We start from the raw sequence: 27,329 nt of genomic DNA on the forward strand, positions 1-27,329 counted from the left end.
TGAAATTTAATGGAATTAAATTCAAAATTCAAAAAGGTAAAGATGTGAATAATGAGGGGAAAGGGGGGAGGGAGGAGGGTGAAAGGGATAATTCGGTACATGTGTGTGGTGATGGGTTGTAATTAGTATTTTGGTGGTGAACATGATGTAATCTATGCAGAAATAGAAGTACAATGATGTACACCTGAAATTTTTACAATGTTATAAACCAATGTTACTGCAATAAACAAAAAATTAAAAAAAAAAAAGGTAAAAAAAAAAAGGTAAAGATGAAGGAAACTTGGTTTGCTAGAAAGAACTAACAGTTTTGGTTTGGCCTCAGCCCGAGTTGAGGAAGGGACTCTATTCACTCTATTATATTCTTTGCACCCCCAGTAAAGTGCTTTATATATAGCAGGTGCTCAACAAATATTTGTTGAAAGAGTAGATGAAAGACTAAATACATTAATGCACACTCAGGCAGTGTTAATAGAAAATAATGCTCCAATGACAAGAAGCAAACAGTTTTTCTTTTCATTCTGTCCTTGTCATATATCTGGAGTGCCATGTTTATTTCTAGGCACTCCAATTTAAGAGAGACATCGCTAACTAGAATCCCATGGGAAAAAGACCAAAATTGTGAGGGTTCCAGAAATAGTATTAGACATCAGTGGGGTTTAATCTAATGAAGAGATGAAGAGGGGGCATAACAACCGCCTTGCAATATTTGAAGGACCATCGTGTAGAAGAAGGAACAGAATTGCTTTGTGTAGCTCTAGCAGATAGTACTAAAGGGTGGGAGTTATAGAAAAACAAATTTCAACTCAGAATAAGGAAGTACTTCCTTAGCATAATTAATGCCCCATGTTGGAGTGGGCTAACTAAAATGGTTTTACACTCCTTTCCAATGGGCTTTTTTTTTCAGGTAGGTACAGGGTAATCACACAGCAAGATTTCTGAATTCAGAGGAAGATTGAACTAAGAAAGTGTTTTTCAAACTCGATTGCAACCCATTAGTGGAGCCATGAAATCGATTTAGTGGGTCTTGAGCATTTTTTAAAGTGAATTAGAACAGAATAGAAAATATCTGAGAGCATCACACACAGCAAAGATGAGTGTGGTTTTGAGAAACTTATTTTGGAACCATATTTACATACATATGAATGTACCTACTGGGTTGCAGTGTAACACGCTTTTCTTACTGTGGATTGGAATCAAAAATATTTGAAAGCCACTGCACTGAGGCCTCTTCCAATTTTAATATCTGGTAGCTCTAAGAATTCTTATCTCTGTTGCAGAGGTCCAAAATTGCTGTCTATGAGAAAATGTGGTCTTACATGAAATCAGCAGAGCCATCTGTGTTTACCAAAACAACAGCAGACGGAGTTGCCCGAGTGCGGAAGTCCAAGGGAAAGTTCGCCTTCCTGCTGGAGTCAACCATGAATGAATACATTGAGCAGAGAAAACCGTGTGATACGATGAAAGTTGGTGGAAATCTGGATTCCAAAGGCTATGGTGTGGCAACCCCTAAAGGCTCAGCATTAAGGTGGGTGGAATAATATAACAATATCCGTGTTGTTATAGTATTCCACCTACCCTGATGCATTTTGTTGTCATTTTCTTTCTTGTGGATTTTGAGGTAACTTTTAAAAGTTTAAAATCTACAATATTCCATGGAGTTAAATAAGACGGTAAATTATGGTTTCATCTATTTAATGCATCCATTTTTTTAATGTTCTCTCTCTGTGTTGTCCTTTCTGACTGTTTGTTGCTGTTTCAATTTTACAGTTCAACGGCTTTTTCAATTTAAATGGTAAAAGCCAAGTTATGGTGCCATATGTGACGAATGTTAATTGCATGGATGTGGTGTTCTTGTTACTTTTTTTCTCAAAGACAATTTCCCCATCCCGCACACTTCAGTTTTGAGCAAATGTTATCCTCCATGCCACCTTCCAATATTTAACCCTGTATTTGCTGTACAGACATTTTTATAGCTCCACGTTCTGTGAAATTTAGCCAATTTGTCCTCTTGTGCTCCTTTTTATACGTTAACGATTTCCTAAGCATTTGTGCATTTTCTTACAAGTTATGTTTTATCGTTTCAAGAAATGCTGTTAACCTGGCAGTATTAAAACTGAATGAGCAAGGCCTCTTGGACAAATTGAAAAACAAATGGTGGTACGACAAAGGAGAGTGCGGCAGCGGGGGCGGTGACTCCAAGGTCAGCCTCAATGTCACCACAACCGGGTACCCTTAGTGACGAGTAATCGGCAAGACTGTTATCTTATTATTGAGGAGAGAGCACAAGACTCACATATAAAGTGGAATGACCAGGTTATTCCTCTGCCTGGCAGCTATGGGAATCAGAAAGACTTCAGGGCACTGACCGCATTTTTTGATCTAACTTGGGTCCCTTCTTAAACTCCCAGACAGAGGCTCCCCATCCACATCCCTTCCCTCCCCTCACACACCAGACTGCTTGCCTTAGGAAGGCCATAGTGTGGGTTTCAATGCCCCAGGCTTTCAAGAGCCCAAGGCTTTTTTTGAAGACTGTCCCCTCCTGCCTCAGATGAGTGGTGTGAGAAATCAAAGTTATCTGCTGGAAAGTCAAGTTACCTTTCTTTTCCCCTAAGTCATGATGGTTGCTTACAGAGGTTGGATGACTGATTAGAATTGGCTTCTTCAATTATGTGTATGAGTGATGACGTGTTGTTCTCTATATGTGATGGCCTATTTAAGCTGGCCCCGCTTAACTTGAGAGCCAAAGAACAAGCTTGGTTTCAAGTTAAATGGGGTCTTTCTTCAATAGGCCACCCCACATATAGACTTCGCAAAGACATTTTGTATATTTAAACAAATGCGTCGCCTAACTGTGATACTCTGTGTGTATGAATCCATGATTTGGCTTCTCCTTAGCCATGTTCTTGGTTCAGGTAGGTCTAATTGTTATCCAGGCTGCCATCATGAGAAAACCCATCTTACTTGGCATTCCTTTGGCTCCTTAATCCTCTTCGGGGCTAGAAAGAATCAATAGCTTTCATCCAAGCAACAAAAAATAGAGGCAAGCTCAGAAGCCACGATGCCAAGTAATGGAAGGACACATTGGGTAAGTACAAGAGAGGACCTGAAAACAGAATCCTCCATTGCCCAAAGGGCATGAGAACTATATTGCAGCATGTAAGATCCGCTCTTGTACAACCAAGATACCATGGGTATCTTAAGGTGAAGAACAGTGTTACCCAACCACAGACCAACAGACAGGCAAGCCAAAACGTTTCTCCTTCAAAGACAATGGTTACACCTCTGCTCCTCTCTTTCCCTCTCCATTCCTCAGGATCCTGACGGAAAAGTTAGTTTGCCAGTCTGCAGTATAATATAGGTTTGGAAACACTGGTGCAGAGCACTTTCAAAGAAATAAATTTAAAAACAACTTTCTTCAGCACATAATCTTACCAGGCATTGGTGAGATCTTTTATTGTAAAACCTTGATTAACCAGAACTCACCTAACCGGTACCCCAACTAACAGAATTGCTCCCCCCACCATCAGTACTCCACATTGATGAGAAAGCAGCAATAGTATCAAAAAAGAAGACTGCAAGGAATTGATTTTTTTAAATCACTTGCCAAGAGATGACCTGTGGTTAGGTCACATTCAGCTCTGTCTCCTATATCTTCTCTCCATCTGGATTGACCCTCTAACATTAGAGGCTGCTTCCCTGAGGCAAGAAAGTGGATACAGGCATTTTGAGAAAAAAAATGTCATTGGCCAAGAATGAAACAAAATGAGTATTCTTATTGAAAATTCCATTCATCCCTTATGGATTCCAATTAATCAAGGTTTTACTATGTGTCAAAAAGCAGTAACTTCCTTTCCCACCAGTATGAACTGATGATATTGACAGTTTAGCCGAGCTTTTGGTTCATTTGAGTTTTGCAATGGCTAACCTGAGGCCTAGAGTATTTAGCAATTTCTTCCTGGTCTTTTTCTCATGTTATTAGCAGGCCACAGAGAACCTAATTATAGCACTCAAGTGAGTTGCAGAATGAAAATTCAGCTGGATTGGATACATTGTTCTATGATTCATCATTCATAATCAGCATGGTTAAAAAGGAGCCATGGACTGTATCAAGATGACTCTAAAATATCCACACAATTCCAAGTACCCAGAAGTTTTCCAATAACCAGATGTTTGATGTTACATACACACAAAAAAACTGTGCTTATTTGCCTGAATTTTTATTATTCACCCAAATGTTTTGGTGTCATGAAGACCCCTAAAACTTTAGACCAGCTATTTGCTAATTACAACCAGCAATCAAGCTTTTTTTTCCTCAGTTGATACTGCTGCAAAGTCAAGTAACTTTATTGCCAGCTCATGATTTCCAGATTATCTGATTTTTGATATGCAAATAGAAAACTATTTGAGTAGATACTAAATATTTCCAACTTCTTTGACCATAATGCTACCTGCCAGGCATCTTTCAAATCACTTTTTTTGGTCATCACTCCAGCCAATCTTTTGAAATGTCAGCCCCTTTCTCAACTATGGATAATAGTGTGATCAGTGCTGCAAATCCAACGATTGCTTATTCCATTTCTGGATTACCAAGGAGCTTGCCTTTATCTTCTTCCTTCTTGCTACCTGCTGTTTTCTGAGAGTGAGCAAGAGAAGGGGCAAGAGATGAACTTGATCTGCTTTACCACTATTTAGTGGTGATGCCAAAAACAAATCAATGGAGAAGGTAGAAAAGGCAGTGAAACCTCATTAATTTGGAGCCATCTAATTTATAATTTGTGATAAACTGGACAGAGACCAGTCCACAGTCTAACTTTATCAGGGATGTGGCCAAGAGAAGTTTGTTAAGCAAATGAAGAGTTTAGACCAGATTGTCGGTTGAATTTTCCTTAAGAGAACAAACCTTTTTCAAATGTTGGAAGCATTTCCTAGATATTATCGTATTTATTACAAATCTATCTGCTAAAGTAGTTCTCACGAGGACCTCCAGTAAAGCAATGTTTTATAGTGAGTTTGAATTACAAAATAGACTTAAAGTAATAAAACTGTCATACTTCAAACCTTTTTTGTAATTCAAAACTGTCTCATTCAGACAATCCTTCCCCTCTGTTAGTCCAAATCAGTGAGGTTTAACTGTATTAGTAAAATGGCTTGAGAATTACGCTTCTTTATTGTACCCCATCCCCAGTTAACATGACAATTGACTGTTGAATATACCATTCATTTCATAGAGAGAGTGAGACCCAGAGATGGTAATGACTTTGAGAAGGTCACACAGCTAATGCTGTCACAAATCTCTGCTGAGTTTCAGGGTCACCTCTTGTGATAATATTGCAGACAGCAATTTATCACATCTACCCATCCAATGAGCAATGTGAATCTGATTGCATGTGATATAGTTCCATAAAAATAAGGTTCTTTCTCAACTCCCTTGGTTATGAGGCAAGTGGCGTATTTAAGCCATTCCAGCCCTCAGTACTGATTACTAAAAATGACAATAATCACAAAGCCTGACATTTATGAGTGCTTTTACTTTTTCAAAAACACTTCCACACCTATTATTTCTGAAACTAGGAGAGGGAGAGAAACCTGTATTACTTATCTCTCTGTCTCTCTCCTGCAACCTTTAAATAATGATAAATGGGCAATTATGTTAAATTGTTGACTCTTCCCCCTTGCATGAGACATTACGCATTCTAAGCCTACTCTCAAAAAGTTACTATTCTATGGAAGGAACCAGCAACTTTTCAGGCTGTTTTAAATGTGCACATGCTTAAACTAATGAAATGGATTTTTATTTTATTTTACTTTCTGAATACAAGGAATTAAGACAAGGTCAGTCACTAAGTAGCCCCTGAACCAGACCTACAGGCTAGAACTAAAATACTGCTTGGCTTAACAATTTCCTAAACCTGGGCTAATAGAGCCTAAACAAATCAAACTTGATCCTTCCTTGATGGACTATAAATGCACAGGCAAGGATCACGGAAATTAGAGCTGTGGTTTGGGAATTTTTAACCTGCAAATCACCCTTTCGTGTTAGTGCTTTATTACAATGTGTGTGCAAATGCAGTAATTAAGAGCCAGTAGGTTGTTTCAGCGATAAACTTAGATCACCAGGGGTTTGTGACACATCCAGTGAAAGTGTGTTGCTGTAAATCACAGCAGAATGGGGATTTAGCTGCTGAATTACCACATAAGCACGTCAGCCTCCCTTCACAGCTGCCTGTCTCTTCAAACTTTCAAATTCTTCTGATCCCTCCACTCACCCTGCTTCATTCCCTTAATCTTGGGAAAGGGGCAGCAGCTTAGCTTTCCTGTGTAGTCTTATCTTTCTAGAGGAGATCTGGTCAGTGAAACAAGCTATTTGTGACCGGGTGACAAGGCATTATAAACCCTACTCCACCTTACCCTAGAATTGCCCTGGCTTTAGTTCTATCCAGTGATTTAAATAGACTTCCAGTGTCCATATTTTCCAAGCTGAAAATCAGCTCACGTTGTGTGCTTTTGGGAACATTGGAACAGAATGTTTAAATGGGACCATTCCGAACCCCTTGACTGCAACGAGAGTTGTATGACAGGTGGCTTAACTTGTAAGGCATATGGGGAAGTAAGGGAAGAGGATGAGGATGGGACAGCAGTTAAACTTCCATTAATTAACTAAATGGTTGGATGATCATTATAATTTACAGAATATTGATAGAGAGTTTTGATGCAGTTTTATTATCTTTACATATAGGGACTAGAATAAACTAGCCAATGTGATGCTAGGAAAGACCTTAGGGAACTTGTTTTCCTTTAATAAATTCAAAAAATGGCTTGCAATTAAAATTAGTTGTGTTTCCTTTCACATGGGCACTTTTAAAGTACCTAAAAAAGAGTTTGTTCTCTTAAGAAATTCAAACATATTCCTCTTCCCTATCACTAGCAATCTTTTTTTTAATCCCATTCATTTGCTTAGCAAGTCTTCTATTCAAAGAGTAAAAAGTTATGCTTTAGGATAGCCCATTTCCAAATGTCCTCGGCTTCCTCTTTGTCGGTACATAGATGAATGAGTTTGTACTATGTTTTCCATATGTATAAATGAGATCTTCAGTTTGGTGTGTATTTCTTCTTCTTCCATGTATGTCTACAATTCTCCTCTCCTATGCCACCGTCTCTTAACCACTTCTCTTCCACACCCAGAATTCTTTGACATTCTTGGGCCTTGGGTAATGGATGTGAATCTGCATCTGCCTTTTACCTGCAACAAGATGGACCTTTTATTGGCAGGAGCCATCCCTAAAGGTAGACATTTTGGATACCCAGGGTTAAGATGGATCCCAATGACTCTTTATTGACACTGTTATGTGTGTAGGCAAGAACAATTACAGATCGATGGCTCTTCCTGGGTCTTGGAAGAAGTTCCCGTGAATCACCGAGACTGGTTTGAGATCGAGGAGTAGGGTGAGTATATTATGCTCTTCGTTGGTTTGCATGTTTCTGTGCTGGTGCTGCCTCCTGGAAGTATGAAGAACCTGACAGTTTTCTTTCCTAGTAGTGACTAAATTTGCTCCTTGAACTTACTCAGGTCTTCCTCCCAAGAGCAAACCCTCACTTTCTCTCAAGTGACTGCTTCAAGCAAGGGACCTTTTTGCCTTAAGAACTGAACCAGTCCAGTGACTGCCAAAACCATTGATTTTGCCAGATGGTGTAAAAGAATAAATTCTACCACCGGAAAAAAAGTAATCCAGAAAGAAAACATTTTAAAAAATTAATCCATTCTAGTGAATTTTTTTTGTAAATTGACTGCGTGGCCTTAACATGGTTTCTATGATTAGGACGTGATTATTTGCCTTTGGTGTTATCCTGATAACTTGAATGTGTTTCTTATTGACAAATAATGACCAAAAGTCCAAACCAGAGCTACAGAAAGAGCAGCAGGAGTGAAAAGCCTGAAGGTAAGAATGCTGTTATACAATTGCCAAGAGGAATGACACCGTTGCAGTGGCAGAGTGAAATGGTGTATGTCTATGCCCTTTCTGCCCCTCTGAGACCAAATCATTTGGTTTCCTTTCATTTGGAGAGAAGGTTATAGAACCACACTCTCTGAAATGTGGGGCAACCATGGAAAATAAATACAGAAGATTTGAAATGATTGAAATACATTTGATGAGGGTGGGAGTTAAGATTGGTGGAACAGGGTGGGGGGCAGATTTCTTTTATAGAGAACAATTGAAATCCATTCTCTTTTGACTTTCTAGAGAGCGGTATAGCATTTGGCCCTTGGCACATGAAACAAATCCTCATTGATCAGAGCTGGCAAAAGTATGGTCCAAGTGCTAGATTTACCTTAAAGCTTAATTTCATCTGGCCTCAAAGCAAATATTTCTCAAAATATAGATGTAAGACAATACTATATTTTACATTTAAAAAATAGAGAGAGAATGAGAGAGAGAGACTGACTCTGCTAGTGTGTCCTCTCTAGCATCACTGCTGGAAATGCAGATAAGTGGATGCTAGAATGTGTGCTAAAAGAGGGGGTATGTGCCCTGGCATGGCAACCAGATCTTTCTGTTTTCAGATCTGATATATAGACCCCATTTATTGCAATCTATTGGAGTGTAAGCTAAGACTGACTATTTTTCTATGGGTCATGGTCAAGGGAGGGCTATTGGGGAAAAAAGAGGATGCTGGCACCCTTCAGATTAAACTGTCAATGAATGTTTTGCCTAGAGTCAGGGGAATGAACTAGATGTCTTCAGAAACACTTGTCACGTGAGTTTCTGGTAAAGATCAGTTTTTATCTTCTCAATCTGTGCCTCTCTTTCTTGGTGCCATTGGGATAAACTAAAGAAAACACATTTATACATAATAAAATCCAACCAAATTTCATAGTTTGCATTTTTAATGGATCTTAAAACAGAGTTTTCAAGTGAATCATATCAAACTTGGGAAAGTATCTGTGGCCACTTTCTAAGCACAACTGGCTTCTCCAGAAGCTTGGCATCTTCTCTGAGCCCTTTGTCTCTGTCAGGGACAAATTGAGAAAGAGATATTCCCAAACAAATTGGGTTATTTGAGATAGTCCACAACCAATAATGGTTTTGGATTCCTGTTCTAGAGGGAGAGGTTGGACAAAGGCCCAGTTTGGCAGAAATTCATCAGTGAAATTCACAGCCTGTGGGATCAAGGGGTCTATTACTTCGAATTTGAGAGGTTATCGTTTGGAAATGCACTGGATTTACCCACATGTCTCCAAGTGACTTCTGGGGCTGCTTCTTTAGCACGGATGCTCATCAATAGGTTTCAATCACTAGCATTGTTAAGCCTGTAATAAAGTGACTCACAGCTTTCAACTCCTAATGTCATGTGCATGCATTATTAAATTTGCTCTTTGCACTTGTATTAAATTATGATCTTATTAGCAAGGAGTTAAATAGGTTTGAGCTACATTTGTGAACTACATAGATATAAATACTCTCTCAGAGGGAGCTTCCAGCAGCTAAGCATTGCATAACTCTGAAAATCATTGTAGCTGCCCCTGTGGAATGAGGGTCTCTTGGGTGGCCAGAGTCTGGTAATGCCAGCAATCATATGTGCATGCTCCCAGGTTGGGGAGAAAGCTCAAGCTGATCCAAGGGTAGAAGGATTGAAATAACTTAAACCCTCATTCTCTTATAATCCTGCATCCAGAAACCCCTGTGAAAAGAAATGGATATTTTTTTAAAGGGCTCCAGACACTAGTGTAGTCTCGGGCATATTTTGAACTGCCACAGCCTCCAACAGCTACCAGATGAAGAGGTAAATCCCTTCACTATACATATCCCAAGGTAACCTAGAGAACAGATATAAACGTCTTTAGAGTAAATCCTTTCATCCAGCAAAGAATCTTCTCTTGCTTGGTCATCAACTGGCTTCAACTTAATAAATCAAGACCCACCTGGGCAGAGATGTCTGTAGCTGCCTGCCTGTACCTGCCTGTGATTTCCTGAGTGATGCTAGGAGTTCTCTAGAAGATGCTGGAGAAGCAAGTGAGCTATTGGGAAAGGTGACTTGTCACCATGAAAACCCGAAGTATCTTCAGTAGAAAAGCCAGTGAAAGCAAGGATGGCTGTCTTCCCTCCACTGGGCCGAAGATAATTCTCAAAAGTTATTCAAAAAAATCACTAGGTACCAAGAAGCAAATATTAGTAATTTGGAGTTAGGTTTGAGTGAGGAACAGGGTGAGGGGAGGGCTTCCAGCTTAGGTTGTGATAAGTTTCAATTTTCATCATCCAGATATTGTGTTGTTAGAGCAGGTTTCTAATTAACTATGCAAATACACCACCCTTACTCATATATTTATTTTACTTCTCTGTGATCTCCTTGTCTTCCTCCATAACCTATAAATTTACACATATATCCATCCCTCCTAAGGGCATCATTGAAGATCTTCTGGCATCATTAATTAAACAGGCATTTGCAGTTTAGATGTCCCTGCTCAGAAAGGAGAAATAAAGCCGTTTAGAGCAGAATATATTCCACAGTCTCTCAGATGGATAAATTGTACTACACCCTGGGTTTCTATATTTTTCAAGCTCAGAGCCATATCCGTAGTACAAATTCTTATCTCAACCCTTCCAAGATCACAATGGTAGAATGGAGGAATCAACTTGGTCATTAATTCACAAAGCCATTTTTCCTTTTCCACTGTGGGGAAACTCAGCACCCTCACATCACTCTCTCCACAATTCTTTGTTCGTAAGAAACAATCCAACATGGCTCCAAACTACCTATGTTAGGTATTTCCTGAAATCAAAATTGAAAAATAAAGTGGACAGCTCTTTAGAAACATACCAAAACTGTTACTTTTTTTTTTTTTAAACAAACAGTTTCTACTTTCACAGGGAAAAAAAATGGTCTTCTTATCCTAAAGCTGTCTCCATATGTAACATTGGCCATCACTAAGATAACATTGAACTTTGAAATGGCTGGTTGGTACCTCCCAGGAACGAACTGGGAACCTAGACAACCGCCACCTGGGGCTGGATGCCTTGGATTAGTGAGCATGGTTCTTTGTAGCTGAGTTATTGCCAGGTGTGGATGGCAGAGATAAGCAGAAATTTGTATCAGCCAGTTATGTTTTCTTCAAAAATAGAACCCATTTTCAAAGCATTATGAATTACATTACTACCCCTATTAAGAAAAATAGACGCCACTCCATGACTGTTCCCCACACTCAGGAATCATCATTCTGCCACAGGTCAGCACTACCTTCACATCCTTTTCAATGGCTATCTAATTCACCTGTGCTCTTACTCGCTCCATCTGATCAACAATCCATACACATTTTTATGACTTAGGTGGAGTAAATCATTTTCTTCTTAGGGGAACTTTATACTCTTTTGCCTCCTGGACATTTTTTGAACAAAATGGAACAAAGAGAGTTTGTAAATAGTTACTCTTTGCTTCATTTCTCATTTCTCAGGAAGCTTTGTATTTTAACACGGAATGTTGCTCAAACTTAAAGGTGTGTAATTCTCATGGTGGAATTTCAGGTACCAGTGAGGAAAATATTTTTGGACAGGGGGACGTTCCCAGACCCCCTGAAATTACATCACAAAGCTCTCCTGTTCTCTCCCTAAGCCTGCCAACCCATGCCTTCGTCTTGGGAGGGCTCTATGCAGCAAAAAGTTCATAGCAAGCCCTTCAGAGGGGAGAATGTCTGACTAATTTCCATGATAGGAATCTGACCTACTTTGTTTAATTCTTTCTATTCTTTATTGAGGTGAGTACAATAAATATTTCTAACTTATAATTCTCTTAGGTATCAGTTAGGGGCCTGCAGTAATTGGTCTGAGACATTCCCCTGGAGACATATTGCTGCACCACCATGAAAGTCCCTGGCTGCAAGATATGCCTTTGCTAGGTTGATAGTTATTTGGAGTATGGCAGTCCCTAAAGAAAAAATTCATTATGAACATCCAATCCCGAAGAACAAAAATAAGGAGGGCTGCTACCCTTTTGTGTGTTCCGTTGAAGAATGCACAGTACAGAGTTAGATGTTATATTAATTTGCCTTCTGGCCTGCCCCATAATTTGCTGTGCAGGTTTGAGCAGATTGCTTAACCTACCTGTGACTCAATTTCTTTATTTATAGAGATAATAAGTCTGCCTTCTTAGTGATCATTAAACTTGACCGATAATAATAATTATTATTATAATTATGCAAAGTACTAGGCTGAAAAACAAAATACTATAAGAGAGTTATCCATTCAACAAGTATTTATTGAGAGAACTATTGTAGGTGGGGATACAAATACATTAGCAATTGAGAAGCACACTGTCTTGTGGGAATTACAAGACATGGGCATAAATAACAAGGCAAGGTAGAATATGAGGGAGAGGAGAGAAAATATTGGAGTGGCAAGCAAAAATGGCTTCCTGGGGAAAGTGACATTTAAAAAGACCAAAGGCCCACCTTACACTTCCTTTAAAATACCAAATTGTGTGTGTGTGTATGTGTTGGAGAGAGGGTGTCAATACGTTCGGTTGCTTTGGATTGGGCTAGGCAATACATCCAGTCAGGTACAGTAAGAGAGAAAATTATGTGGATAAAAGCAGTTTTTCTCTGCCATCTTGGGGATTTATTCCACCCCACAGCAACATACAGTTCTAGGAGATTTGGCCTTTAAAGTACTTTCTTTTCTCGACAGCTATCCTAACCTTGTTAAGTGGTATTATCTGTGATTTCTGATTACAGTTTTTATGCTGCTCCTTGGCTGTGCTGCTGCTTGAAATGTTTGTTTTTCTCCTTTATTTTTATTTAGAAGTTCCCAAATGCACATTGGTTCCCTGCCAGATTTCACAAGCCTTGTGACTTTTTTTCCAAAGACTAAACTTCTAGGAATATATCATATGTCATATTTCTCTAAAGTCCTGGGGCATCAGATGAAGTCTGGATGCTCTAGGGTGGGGTTTCTCAATCTCAGCGCTTTTGATATCTAGGGCTTTGTTGTGGGGGGCTGTCCCATGCATAGCAGAGTGTTTAGCAGCATCTCTGGCCTCTACCCACTAGACGCCTATAGCATCCCCCTCCCCAGTTGTGACAATGAAAAATGACTCTGGACATTGCCAAATGTCCCCTGGAGGACAAAATAACCCCCGATTGAAAACCACTGCTCTAAGGTGACCTCCATTGTAACTTGGAGGCCATGAGAGTGGAGAGCAGTACCAGCCATTCTGTGGAAGCCACTGGATGACCTAAGGAATAGATAGCACATTTGTCAGAAGTAGGATACTAAATTGCTGACATACTGAGCCTGGGTTTTGGCAGGAGTGGATGATGGCAGCCTAGAATAGGCCCCGCCATGGAAAAAGCCTTCCCTCCTCAAAAAAACTGGTGCTCCTCAAACTTTTTTGTCCCAGAACCCCTTTACACACTTAAAAATTACAGGGAACCCCCAAAATATTTTGTTTATGTGTGTTATGTCTATTAATATTTACCATATCAGAAATTAAAACTGAAGAATTTTAAAAGAATGTATTCGTTAATTCATTTTAAAAATAATAAACCCAATATATGGTAAATAACCTACTTTTGTGAGAAATAACTATATTTTTTCCAAAACAGAAAGAAATTAGTGAGGAGTGGCTTTGTTCTATATTTTTGCAAATCTCTTCAATATTTGGTTTAATACAAGAGAATAGGATTCTCATTTCTGCTTCTTCATTCAATCTGTGTGATATCACATGTTACGTAGCCTCCAGGAAACTCCACTGTACATCATGAGGGAAGAGTGAGAAGAGCAAGGAATGTCTTAGTACTGTTATAAAATTACTTTTGACTTCACAGACCCTCTGACAGAAAGGTTTCAGGGATCCTCCAGGGGTTCTTGGACCACACTTTGAGAACTGCTGCTCTAAACTAACATGTCACACTTTTATCAACTAGCTCACTTAAGGGTTGACAAACTTCTTTAAAACCCAGGATGTCTAAGGAGAGAGCTCTATTTGGACCTTAGTGCGAGTGCCTTTAATCAGACTGCTCTGTTTTTGAGATCTAGTAAGAGCAGCTGTACTGAAGAAATGGAATGAAGTCATTTGAAGAACTTAGTACCTTGAGGGAGGACAGGGGCTAGCAAGGGCTTAGTCAGAGAGCAGCGTGAGGACACTGGGCCCTTTGCAATAAGAAAAGAGGAAGCACAGAAAGGAGGAAGGAAATGCTTTGTACTCCTTCCTGTGGTCCCGATGAAATCAGTTACCCATATGCCATTGGAAAGCATCTCCATGCAGGCTGAGCTGACTACCATAATCCTGAGCCTGGGTGCCAGTGCCTAGCTTAAGGGATTGCACTGGGGTAGAGGTGATGGTGATAAAACAAAAAATTATCAGGGGAAAGGAGAGAGAGAAGGGGGCCAGTCAGTGGGGATTAGGGGAGAAGGCAGTTCTGACACTGATCTCAGGGCCATAAATGGCCTGTCTGTCCTTTAAAAGTGTAAGACTTAAACTTTCACTGCCAATAATATCTTTAAAAGGCTCAAAGTTTTATGTGAGTATCTTTTGTTGCTTTGCATTCCAAGCAACTCTGGTTGGCATGTGAGAAGCCTAAGTGTCTGAGCATTGATTGAAGGAACTTGTTTAAAGTATAAAAGGACCTCAATTTCCTGGTGAGATACAAAATGCAGACATTCTGGCTGCCAAGCCCTGCACTAACCAAGAAAGTGTCACCTCCCTGAAACTAAAGGTTTATGGTTTTTCAAATCTCAAGTACTCTGAAATTGCATATTATTTTTAAATGATGATATATTTCTCAGAATATCTCAAGATGAGATGGTCCCTTTGCTCTCAACAGCAAAGAGGGGGAAGAAAGGAAATAGGCTTTGGGGACTTGGTCTGATAGAGGCCAGATCTCTGTGACTATAGGAAGTCTTGTCATGACTGGATAGGTTGATGGGTCCAACTTATCCAAAATAAGCTAAGAAATTCTATGGCATGTTCATAGTTACATAAATGTGTCTGCTTTCCTCCTTGTAAACTGGTGGCATTCAGAATAACATGCACTGGTATTGGCAATACTGTTCACATGAATCTGAACACACAGTAGTTTATTGCCTCATAATAGAATTATGCAACCCTCTATATATAATGCATTTTTTAATCCAAAGTTATTAGAGATACTTCATTTAAGATTCATTAGCTCTAGAAATAAGACAAGGTAAAGGTCATTATTTCCATTTTATAGCTGAAGAAATTTCTGAGAGAGAAAATCTTTATCCTAGGACCAGTAGGGTTTCACGCATTTGCCCAGTGGCTCCAAATGCAGTCCTTATACCTGAAGAAGTGGAAGATTAGGGAGCAGTGGCCCGGCCTCCCTGGGATGTATTAGCCTCTCTGTTGTGGAAGTCTTATCTTCCTAGAACACTTTATCTGAACTGTTCCTCTACAGTGCTGCCCACAGTGGCAGAGTCAGTTTGCCATTTTAGGTCATGCTGTGTTAATAATCCGTGTTTAAACAATCTGGTTCACCCTCTGGTGATCTGAGTTAACCACAGACATATGACCATATCAGAGAGACAGCCAGTAAGCAACTCAAAAACAATCCATAGGCCAGTTCTCTCTTTGTTGAAAGTATTCCTCTTATCCAAAACTCAGAGGTCCACGTTATACCTTTAATACTAAGACCAGTACATGCAGAAGAAGTCAGGGTTTGTGGACTGAAAACATGTATGTAGTACAGTTCTGTCTGAGATCTTTTTCAGCTGGGCAACAGATTTGTGAAATAAAGGACAACTAATCAGAGGGTATGTCATTCACATAGAATCTATTTTCTATTCTGTTTGGATTCATCCTTTTGTCTTGTTCCACATATGGAGACACTTCCCCATCTGGCCCCATCCCCTTCCCCACTCCTCCATAGAACTTGCTTTCTGTCTGGAAGTACAACAAGACACCCAGTTAGATCAAACCTAACACACCTCCGTCACAAAGCTACTGCAAGCTGCCGCCGCCGATTGTCACTTGAGAGGAGACCCTCCTCACCACACACAGCCTATCTGAGGAGTGCCTTTTTTCTATCCTCATTATTTAACAGTGTGTGCCGATTACTCAAAGCGATATGGGCAGGCCCTGGTAAATATAGCGTTGCTGTAGTGTTAACTTGTTATAAGGTAATGCTCAGGTTGCCTGCAGTGTCTAAAATTACTCTGTGGCCAGGGCCCCCTGCTTTATCGCTTTCTATAGTTTTAAAGTAGTTTGAAGCTTGAATAACATAAAATAACATAATATAATGTTATTTATGTTATTTCCCACGTGAAGAACGCCTGTAAACCTTGCAGTATTGAAACTCAGTGAACAAGGCATCTTAGACAAGCTGAAAAACAAATGGTGGTACGATAAGGGGGAGTGTGGAGCCAAGGACTCCGGGAGTAAGGTCAGTCGCTGAAGGTCTTTTTGTACTGATTAGCAATCACATTTTGAACCACTGTTTATTTTCTACCCTAAAACGGCTTTCCTTCCCAACACACACTCCCTGACACAGTGGGACCCCTTTATAACACCAGCGCTAAAGGAATAAGGCAAACACCAGCCTCAGAGGCATGCCACGTGACATCAGTCATTGACTCCACAGAGCTACTGTTATGATGAGGAAACTCAATCGGGCCCACCGCATTGCCAAAGCTGTAACAGAATGAGCTGTGTTATAAGGGGGTTTTACTGTATTTCACATTTCGAAAGTTCAAAGAGAAAATAGAACAACAACAACAACCAAAAAAAAAAAAGATACAGTTGTGACAGTACTTTTTCTTAACCTGTTACAGTGTCAGAGACTGTAGTTGTAAAAAACTTTGGTTATAAATATATTATGTTGATCCCACCTGAAAACAGTCAAAGAAATAACAAAGACTAGTCTCTGTAAGTAGACCGATTAGCCTCCTCCCAGCTGCTGTCGTTTTGAGTTCAGCATCTATTTGGATCTCGAATCGCATTGTCTGTCACACTTCTCTCTTCCAAAGGTGTCATTTGAATCTCTGTATGTAATACTTTTAAAATTTAGTCGCATGCTCCTTAAGGGTACACATTGTCAGGATAACATCACATTGATAAGCATGAAACACTCTTCCCCGCCTCCTTCCTGCCCCCCTTTGCTCCCCTAAGAAAGTTCTTTTCAGTTTCAATTTTTGCCTTTCTTTTTTTGAACTAATATTGTGGTATCAGTTAATTCATTTCACGAAATGCCGCTCATTTTCCCTGTGCAGTGAACCATTTTGCTACTGGTTTTCTACATCCCACCACAGGGAATTCTGTGAAATTTAAATACATGGAACTTGAAACTGTTCTTCTTGCTACAGCTTACATGGGTTATGTCAAAGGACACTTTTTCCACATCAAATACCACATACATATAAAAATCTAATGGGAGAGGGAGGGTTACCGGAACTTGTTCCATTTCCTAATGGACTGTAGAACATCCTTGCAGATAGCCTCACCAGCCCGCTTAATGTGATGATCCATTGTTTCATAAGTGACAGAAATTCTTACCACTTATCTAGCTGTCATTCGTCCTAGAAGAGTGACTGTTTGTAACGTTGTTATAGACATGAGGCACACTCATATCCCCCTTCCCGACCACATGATTCAATTCCAATTGGCCTGTTTATAAAGGTAAACAAGTGCAGGACTGGTTCCTATGAAAATAGAATCAGGACATGGCCTGATTTATGATTATTTAAAGATGATTCACATCATCTTTACATTAAATTCTTGATATCATACCAGGACTAGCTGAGCCACAGAGTGTTGAGTGTCACTCGTGGCCATCATCTGCTCACTGTATTATCATTTGAACAAGATACTCAATTCACTGACTTAACAATTTGGGTATTCCATTCAACTGGATTCAGCAGCAAAATGGTTACATTCCCTCTAAAAAGACTACAAAATGCTATTTTATTTTATTTTTTTCAAAGAAAAGCTCCTGGCCCTTAGTGTATCCTACCTCAAGGTAGGGCTCAAGGCACCAACTTTTTTCTTTCCATTGTTCAGCAGTTCAATTTTTGCTTTTTCATACAGATAGATAGCTTAGATTTGCACAGTCTGACCTGAAAGTCCCTGACCGGCTTCCTCGGTTTTCCCCCTATTTTAAATAGAAAGCAGAAAAATGTAATATTTTTTAAATTATTCGTTACATTCCCTGGAGTAAAAGCTGAAAATGAGCTGGATTTTTGTTTTAATCATCAGCCTCCTGGAAAAGCTTTCTGATGTGTATGGAGCCAATTCAGGACCCAATGGGTCCTCCTGACAGTTCCTTAAACTCTCAGGAAGATGGAAGGGAGCCAAGTCTTTGTGCTGCGCCCTTGTTCCAACAACACAAAGACTTGCTGCCCTGGGGATACGACCTTAGCAGCCAGTCCCCAAAGGGAGCAATTTCTCAGGCACTGGGAGAAAAGGGAGAGTTAATCCTTTTTAAACAAACCTTGTGAAGTAACTGCCCAGATAGGAATATCAGGAACCACTAATATTCTCACCTGGTATCTTAAAGACTAGTTGTTGACAAGTTTGTCACAGGGACAACAAGGGAGAAAGGGGTGTTGCGGGGCAGAGAGGGGAAAGAGTGCTTCAAGTTCCCAAATGAAAAGAGTGTTACATTTATAGAGATTGTCACAGCTCAACTCTGGCAAATGGTGTTTATTGAGGCTGGCAGAAGAATAAATTGTGCTTGTGTTTACTCTTTTGCTCCCATGGCCAAGTGCTGTGTTTTATTTAGTTGTTGACACCGTTTTGAGGTACTAAAGGATTGAAAGAGTCAGAATAAAAGAACATTTGGGTGAGGATTACAAAGTCAACAGAAGTACAATCTACTGTCTTGCTGGCCATTGTGAAACATCAGCCAATTGCCAGAGCTGAATCATAACACTTACATCAATGTTTAGTTATTTTACAACTTAGAACTATCCTATACTGTTGTAATGTATTATAATGTCCCGTTGCCCTTGTTTTCCCCAAGAACTAATCATGTTGTTCATTTCTCTTAGGACAAGACCAGCGCTCTGAGCCTGAGCAATGTGGCAGGCGTTTTCTACATACTTGTCGGAGGTCTGGGGCTGGCCATGATGGTGGCTTTGATAGAATTCTGTTACAAATCACGGGCAGAGTCCAAACGCATGAAACTCACAAAGAACACCCAAAACTTTAAGCCTGCTCCTGCCACCAACACTCAAAACTACGCTACATACAGAGAAGGCTACAACGTGTATGGAACAGAGAGTGTTAAGATCTAGGGGTACGGTTAAGGTCTAGTAAACTAATCAGCCTTACATTACTGTCTGTTAATCTCTTCTTTTTTTCTTTCTTTCTTTGTTTTTTAGTTTGGTTTATTGTTTCAAGCATTGTCTATTCTTTGCAACCATTTGATTCTTTGAAAACAATGATTGTGCTTTCTTGTTAGGCAGTGGTGCTTTTCTAATAGCACAGCTGTCATTAAATTATGGTCTGTGACCCACAAGGAAAAAAAAATTCTCTAGAGCAGCACTGTTCAGTAGAAATATTTTCGAGCCACATATGTGAACCACACTTGTAATTTTAAGTGCTCTAGTGGCCACAGTTTAAAAAGTAACACAAGTGAAATTAACTTAATGATATATTTTATTTAATCTAAGATATCATTTCAACATATTATCAATATAAAAATGATGTGGGGCCGCCCCGGTGGCGCAAGCGGTTAAGTGCGCGCGCTCCGCTGCGGGGGCCCGGGGTTCGCTGGTTCGGATCCCGGGCGCGCACCGACGCACTGCTTGGCAGGCCATGTTGTGGCGGCGTCCCATATAAAGTGGAGGAAGATGGGCACAGATGTTAGCCCAGGGCCGTCTTCCTCAGCAAAAAAAGAGGAGGATTGGCGGATGTTAGCTCAGGGCTGATCTCCTCACAAAAAAAAAAAAAAAAAAAAAAAAAAAAAAAATGATGAGATACTTTACATTCTTTTCTTCATACTAAGTCTTAATCTGAGGTATATTTTATACTTTATAGCACATCTCAACTCGTACTAGGCACATATCAAGTGTTCAATAGTCACATGTGGCTAGTGACCACCGTATTGGACAGTGCAGCTCCAGAGAAAGCAGCTGTTCTGGTATTGATGTTAAAATGAGGCATGGAAGTGGGGGCACTGCCACCTGGAGACATGCAGTGTTTCCATAGGGGAGCGGTGGTTCTCTTAAGTGCAAGCTTGAGACGATTTCTTTAATCTTTGAGTTCCTTTGTTGTCCCTTTCTTGGAACTGATGTTCAGGTAAGTGTCTCCCAAAGAACAGTCTAGACTCCCTGCTGCTGGCTGCCCCCAAATTCATACTTAGATGAACCTAACTGATGCCACCTTGATTCTGGCAGCTACAGCCAACTCCCCCATTACCAATAACTCAGACGTGTTCAAAGGCAAGCTCAAGTTAGGATAACGTCTCCATTCTGGAAGTGTTTAAAAGGATATAGTCTTGTTACCTTCAAATACATCTGTCATCACTAACACACCTATCTGAAGCGGAACAGAACAACTGGCAACTTCATAGCTCTTATATTAGGTGGCAGATTTTTTTACCTTTTGCGTCAATGTCAATGTGCTTGAATTTCTACAAATGCATTTGTGTTTTGACCTCCTTATATTTCATGTTGTGGATCTAAATTCAGCCCATTTTTAAATAATATTTCATCTAAATAAATTGTGTGTCTTCACCATGGAAAGCATTATCTTGTTTGATGAAGTTGCTGGCTGTTCTTTCCTGCTACAGACTGCAGCCTTTTGCCACAGCATATTCAGTACACTGAACTAACCCACTAACAACGTGTTCCCATTGCATTGTTGAATGTACAGTACGTGGATTAATCTGTAATCAGCATTGTTTGCATGCAAGCGTTCAATGTTCCAGTGTGCTTAAAATATTTTACTCGAGTAGGTTATACAGGTCCATTACCATTTGGGGCACGTGATTTGCTTTTTCATAGGATAGTACACGGGTGATTTCAGCCTAGCTTAATTATCCCAAATTCTGAGATACTGGCATCCAGAGAAATAATACAGCTTAAATCTGCCTAGCAGTTTTCCAAGTGCTCTCACATCTCATTTGAGGTAATGGGTCAGAAAGTATTGTCCCATTCAGGTAACTAAGACCCAACCTCATCAAGAGACTTGCTCAAGGAAACATAATTAGGTAGTGGCAGTTCTGGGACTAGAACCCAGCCCTTCTTCCTCCTATAGCTTTATTCTTTACTAAACCAGGCTGCCTCAAGCCACCCAAGGCATAGTAGTCTCCAGGAACCTTGAAACCCCAATGAGATCCTGTCAAATGGAGAGCAGATCCTAAATCTAGGTCCCACTTTTTACAAAAAAGTCCTGAAGGAATTCACCAAGGCTCTGTATGCCCCACTTCGTATGTACTTGATATGAGGTTGTATATTCAATCACTCCTACTTTCCCCAGAAAGAACATTTCTGAAACCAGAAGGGTATCAGGGCTCAGGGTCACACAGCCTCTAGATCCTCTTTATTTATTTATTTATTTATTTTTTCGTGAGGAAGACCAGCTCTGAGCTAACATCTATTGTCAATCCTCCTCCTTTTTTTTTCTCCCCAAAGCCCCAGTAGATAGCTGTATGTCATAGTTGCACATCCTTCTAGTTGCTGTATGTGGGACGCGGCCTCAGCATGGCCGGAGAAGTGGTGCGTCGTTGCGCGCCCGGGGTTCCGAACCCCGGTGGCCAGTAGCAGAGCACGCGCACTTAACCGCTAAGCCACGGGGCCGGCCCCAGATCCTCTTTATTATCAGCCACTCCATCTGAGAATCTAGGTCCCTACTCTCCAACTGCTATAACCTCAGTCTCTTGTTAAAGCCCCAGAGCAGTGCTTCTCAAATGTCCATGTGCATGTGAATCACCTGTGGATCTTATAAAAGTGCAGATCCTGATTCAGCAGGTCTGGGATGGGGCCTGAGATACTACATTTTTCACAAGCTTTCAGGCCATGTTGATGCTGCTGGTCCAAGGATTAGTAAGCTTCTAGAGAAAATTATCTCAGAGCATGTAAATTAAGGAAAGAAAGAAAGGAAGGAAGGAGGAAGGGAGGGAGAGAGAGAAAGGGAGACAGGAGGAAAGAAAGAGAACAAACAAAAGGAAGGGAAGGGAAGGAAGGAAGGAGGGATGGAGGGAGGGAAGGAAGAAAGGAAGGAAGGAAGGAAAAAAAGAAAGAAAGAAGGAAAGAAAGGAAAGGGAAAGAAAAAAACTGAGATCAGCAAACCTTTGGGCAGAACGTTGCAGTACTAAAGTTGAGGCCCAGAACATCAAACCTGGGGGAAGAACCTCAGAAATGAACTTTCCACAACTTCTGGCTCTCTGGCTTTCCTTTAGTCATCTTGGTTGATCCGTTTTATGAAACAAAATTCAGGCAAATTGAGGCAAAAATCACATTTTAGTAGATATTGATGCCAATGTGGTTACAGCCCAGCTAGCTAGCACCTTGGTAACCACCCCTAGGATGAAAAGAAAACCTGGGAAACGCCTCTGCAAACAAATCTGTCCTCCAAGCCTGTGTGAAGTCTCCAGACAAGGAGGAAAAGCCTCGGAAGATGCCAGAAAAACCTTACATGTGTCAGTCAAGAGGCACAAAGCAGGCTGAGCAGGAAATAGAAACCACTGCTGCCCTCAGCCAGTTTGGTGATGTAACGTTAGGAGACTGTTGGTTAAGTAAAGAGTGAGCTCTTCAATCATTCATCTTTTATTTCCCAAGAAGTTCTGGAATATCTCCTTAGTGACTTCTAATTTGTTACCTAGTTATTAGGCTTCCAGTTCTCTGAGTTGGCCTACATCTGTCAGGGTCTATTCAGGGCCACAGAGGTGGAGAGGCACCCTGAGATTTTACTGTTATTGCTAATTAGCAGAGCCAGCCTTGGGAGTTTATGGTACCAGTAATTCTTCAGGAAGAGTGACTCAAGTGCAACTCCCCTGCAAAAATATGATCCAGGTGAAATCTGGTTAATAAAAAGGCATCCTTGAAAGAGGAGGGAGTCATCTCTCATTTTCTATGGATGAGGGTAGAGTCAGGATTATTGGACTCATCGTGGGAACACGTGCCTCTGCCTCAGATCCAGCACCCACTAGGGAGAAGACAGCCTCTTGACTACCTGCTGCCTCTTTGTGTTACTGACCAACCACTGGAAGTGTGGCCCCCAAGCATGGCTTGGCAGATGACCAACTGCCAAGCCTTCCAAGTTCACTGCACCCTAGGGTTGACTCTGCTTATTGTTCTAAGAAATTCTTTTCAATTTCTTCATTGCTGTTCAGAACTACTTCTGGGATCTTTGGTTGTTTCAACAATATTTTTGAAATCCTCACTTTCAAGACCTCAAGATGCTTGAAGTTAAGGAAAAAGATTTTCATTTTTCCTCTAAGACGGTTCTATTTAGTCTTCCTAGAAAATATTAACTTTGTTCATGCAGCCCATTTTCAAAGTGATCAATTTTCCTTCTGCAGCCTATGCACATAGACATTCTTGCCAGGGAAGTTTTCCTGCTTAAAGAGTTCGTCTTATGTTAAATGGAAAACACATTCTGGATAACTGGGGTAATAATGTTCTTTGTCCCCAGAGGACTTTTACCTCAGTGACAGTGCTTCATCTATCCCTATTTAAAAGCAGGAAACAGAGGCATAGAGAGATTAGGTGGCTTTCCCAAAGTTATGCAGCTAGGTAATGACATTCGATGGCCAATGAAGAGGGAGGAGGGGACTTTGATCTTTCTGCCACTAATATAAAATTTCTCCAAGCTTCTGACATAGATGTGACTCAGGACTCTAAGGATTCCAAGGAAGAGGTTTACCTCTTCCATTTTAGTCTTATTCTGCCTTCTTTAGGGCTTTTGGCCTTCAGGGGCATCTTTGACGTTCTTCTTATAGATAATTTTATTCCAGGGTCAGTGGTAGAAAATGATTATGTCATTCCTTTGGGACAAAATTCATTGTTGGCTCAGGAGGAAATAGAAGGGTCCCATTAGTGTAGAGGGAAAGGATGGAGAAGAGGAATGTGAGCTTGAAGAGGAGGCAGGAAAGTGGCCTTAAGTTTTCAGAGTCGGGGCAAATAAATCCCTTGCACTAGTTAATGCCTCCAAGAGGAGGGCAGCATCAGCGTCTCAGTCAGGCCCATAATATTAGGGCAAAGACCCTATGGATGCCAACCCTCTCCGTGGGCATCACTGTTCTGGCCTCTTCCTGGAATGTGCTGTCTCTTTCAAGTCCATGTGCTATTTTCAGACTTTAATAACTAAGGTTGTAGGTATTAAGAGAAACAAGGTGTCAACTTTCCGGCGATGAGCAGCAAATTTTCTTCTCACAGTCAAATGGATTTCAATCAAGCAAACCGTAGAACACTGTTTACCCTCTGTCCTAGGTAAACAGTCCTTTGTCACAGGTTCTGCAATCAGAAGACACTCTGCAGTGTAGAAATCCTGAATATCTATGTTTAAACGCTACTAAGACTTTCTAATATACCTACATCCTAAGTGATTAATGTCTTGAGTTAGACTTCATGCAATGCCTGTATATTCCTTAGTACAATGCATAGTAGAGAATGAACCTAATTTAACCTATTGCAAAGCATTTGCATCAGGTGCAAGAATTTAAACAGACCTATTGCCAAAAGCCACTCAAACCGGATGCAACCCCAGAGATGCCAGTTTGAGAAAACAGCCACAATTCTTGTTCAAGATAGACTGAGCCGTAATAAACTTCTCAATTCCCAGTAGAAAGCCCGTTCAAATTTAGATTTCCCCCTTGCCTTTGCAGATCCCTTCCCACTGGAGGCATGTGACAAGAGGATCACCGAAAATGTGGCTGCTTCAAGGATCCTGAGCCAGATTTCACTCTCCTTGGTGTCCGGCATGACACGAATATTGCTGATGGTGCAATGACCTTTCAATAGGAAAAACTGATTTTTTTTTCCTTCAGTGCCTTATGGAACACTCTGAGACTCGCGACAATGCAAACCATCATTGAAATCTTTTTGCTTTGCTTGAAAAAAATTAAAATAAAACCAACAAAAAAATGGACATGCAAGATTCCAGTATGCGAAAAAAAATCTTCTTAAAAAAGTCAGTTCAACAAAAGCCATTCTTTGATACCACTGCACAGTATACAAACACCATGTTCTTTAATACACACACACACAAATTTAAAATTTCAATTCAGCAAATAGGCCCATCTTAGCTAAAATAATTCATTCCTCCTGATAAAAAAAAATTCTCTGACTCTGTGTTTGGGAAGACAGACTGGCATTTCTTCTAGAATCTGCTGACCAGATGTTTTTGGTATTTCCTGTTGGTGGTGATGTTCTGTGCACCCTATTTACTTTCAACGTTGCTGAAATGTGTATATCTTTAGAATGTAAATGCAACACTTTGAGAAAATTTGAACACTTTGGAAAAGGGACTAAATGGTGACTTCTCTGTGTTCTTGAAATGGTTTTGTGAAAATGCTTTGATAACTTCCTACTTGACGAAGGGATTAACAGAGCTTTTGAAATTGACTTTTGTGTGTAGCAAGGGACGGGGCACTATCAGGCATACCTCACGGTGCTTTCCTAAAACGGATCCCGGAGCTTTCCAAGAAGCCTGGAATTTCAGCTCACGGATCTATTTTTCTTGCTTCAGTGTGCATTTTAAGTCAATATAGCTGAGTATTTAGCATTGAGGTGAGGGAAATGCTGCCTATACTCCCAAATGTGTTTAGAATATCTTTCTAAGAAACAACACTGTGTTGAGCTCTGCTTTCTCTGCTAAGTATGCCTTTCAAGTGTACACCATGGAGACAGGACTGCGTTGGAGGGCGGGCCAGTGGGTTCAGACCACAGTTCTCAATCTGACTTGACTCTTGCTAGGTCTGTCTTACTAGCTGTTGCCTGTTATTGCCCGTGGCTCTCCGTCAGACTGCATGTGTCCTTTTCTAGTTTGCAAAGACTAAAATGCATTCCCAAACCTATGCTAAAGCAAGGGCCTCAGCATCACTCCCAGGTCCTTGCTTGGAGCAGTCTCTATACTGACTCTCAGAAGATCGCTCCACTGCTCCATGGGCTATCAAGTAACTAATTGCGTACCTGCCATTGGCATCATCAGACCAGTCAAAGGAAATAGTCTCCGCTCACTAATTACCTCCTGTATAACGATGTATGCTTTCTGTAGTTCAGTAGTTTGCTCTCATCAGTGATGTGCATTGGGAAGTTTCCAGACTGTAAAAACTAGGAGCTCAAATTCATTTCCCAAGTGTGACTTTTAGATGCTTAGTTGACTTGCTGAACATTTGCTCTTGTCTTCAGAAAAGAAAGGAAGAAGTCTCGTTCCAACGAAATGTTTCCAGAAAAGTGTAATATAAACTTTCATTCCAAAAATTGTGTCATAAGAGAGTAACTCACCTGTCAAATTTTAAATGGTATTGGACAAAAAAAGAAAGCTGTTGTGTTTTTGTTTTGTTTTGTTTTCATGAAACTGTGATTTTCAACTTCTGAATGCTATAATGTCCCAGCGCGGGAAGCTAACGCTGTGCGAATATGAAGTTGTATAAAACAAACCAACCAACCTACACACAAACATTTTCATAGGCACTGTATAAAGAGAAATGTATGTTTATTGACTCAAATCAGTTTTTCAGAGAGGAAACTTCACTGAGAATGAAGAGGCGGGTAAATTGGTTTGTTATTTTTTAAAAACTTGCATGTTTAAAAAAACATTGATTGCTTCAAATTTCTGCTACTAACTTCAAGCTATGGGAGTTTGGCGGTAGTCACTTGAGGATTTTTTTTCCAATTCTTTCTTTTTGTTGTTAAAGCTGTACTTCAGTGAACAGAAAAATTGCCAGGCAAACCTAATGGCCGTAAAAGCATAAATTGCATGTGTGGGCATAAATTACGGAGCCTCATTGCCATGAGGTATTGTACAAAGTTTTAATACATTTTGTAAATAAAATTGTAAAGAAAGAATTCTTTCTGTGCTTTGACTAACTGCTTAAAATTTACTTGGATGTAAGTGCCAAGAAATTATTATTCACTAATTTACTTCCCACCAGAAACTTTGCCAATGACTGAACAGTTACGCTACTGGTGATTTTCACAAAGGATTGTGCCTCTCCCCACCCCAACTGCAACTGTAGTCAGACTCAGACCCCTCAGCCTAAATGGAACTTTGCCACTAAGCCCTTAGATTAGGTTTGTCCAGATCACCAACAGTGAGATGGTGCCTACAAACAGCAAGAAGCAGGACCTCATATGCGAAGGAGGAAAAAGTTGACTTCAGGGCCTTCCATTCCCATTCTTTGTCTCCTTCACACTTTGGGACCCTCTCCTCAGAGG

General features: G+C 40.4%; 1 protein-coding gene across 1 annotated transcript in view; it reads left to right on the plus strand.

Moving 5' to 3' along the window:
• Nucleotides 1–26,951, plus strand: part of GRIA3 (glutamate ionotropic receptor AMPA type subunit 3) — a 269,592-nt gene extending 242,641 nt beyond the window's left edge. The window contains exons 13-16 of the mRNA XM_058536632.1: nucleotides 1,278–1,525; nucleotides 2,086–2,200; nucleotides 18,993–19,240; nucleotides 24,776–26,951. Coding sequence (XP_058392615.1) covers nucleotides 1,278–1,525; nucleotides 2,086–2,200; nucleotides 18,993–19,238 — 609 coding nt within the window. The 3' untranslated portion in view covers nucleotides 19,239–19,240; nucleotides 24,776–26,951. The remainder of the gene's footprint in view (nucleotides 1–1,277; nucleotides 1,526–2,085; nucleotides 2,201–18,992; nucleotides 19,241–24,775) is intronic.
• The last annotated feature ends 378 nt before the right edge of the window (nucleotides 26,952–27,329 follow it).

The sequence above is a fragment of the Diceros bicornis genome, chromosome X (genome assembly GCF_020826845.1).
Source record: "Diceros bicornis minor isolate mBicDic1 chromosome X, mDicBic1.mat.cur, whole genome shotgun sequence".
In the NCBI taxonomy this organism is placed as follows: domain Eukaryota; kingdom Metazoa; phylum Chordata; class Mammalia; order Perissodactyla; family Rhinocerotidae; genus Diceros; species Diceros bicornis.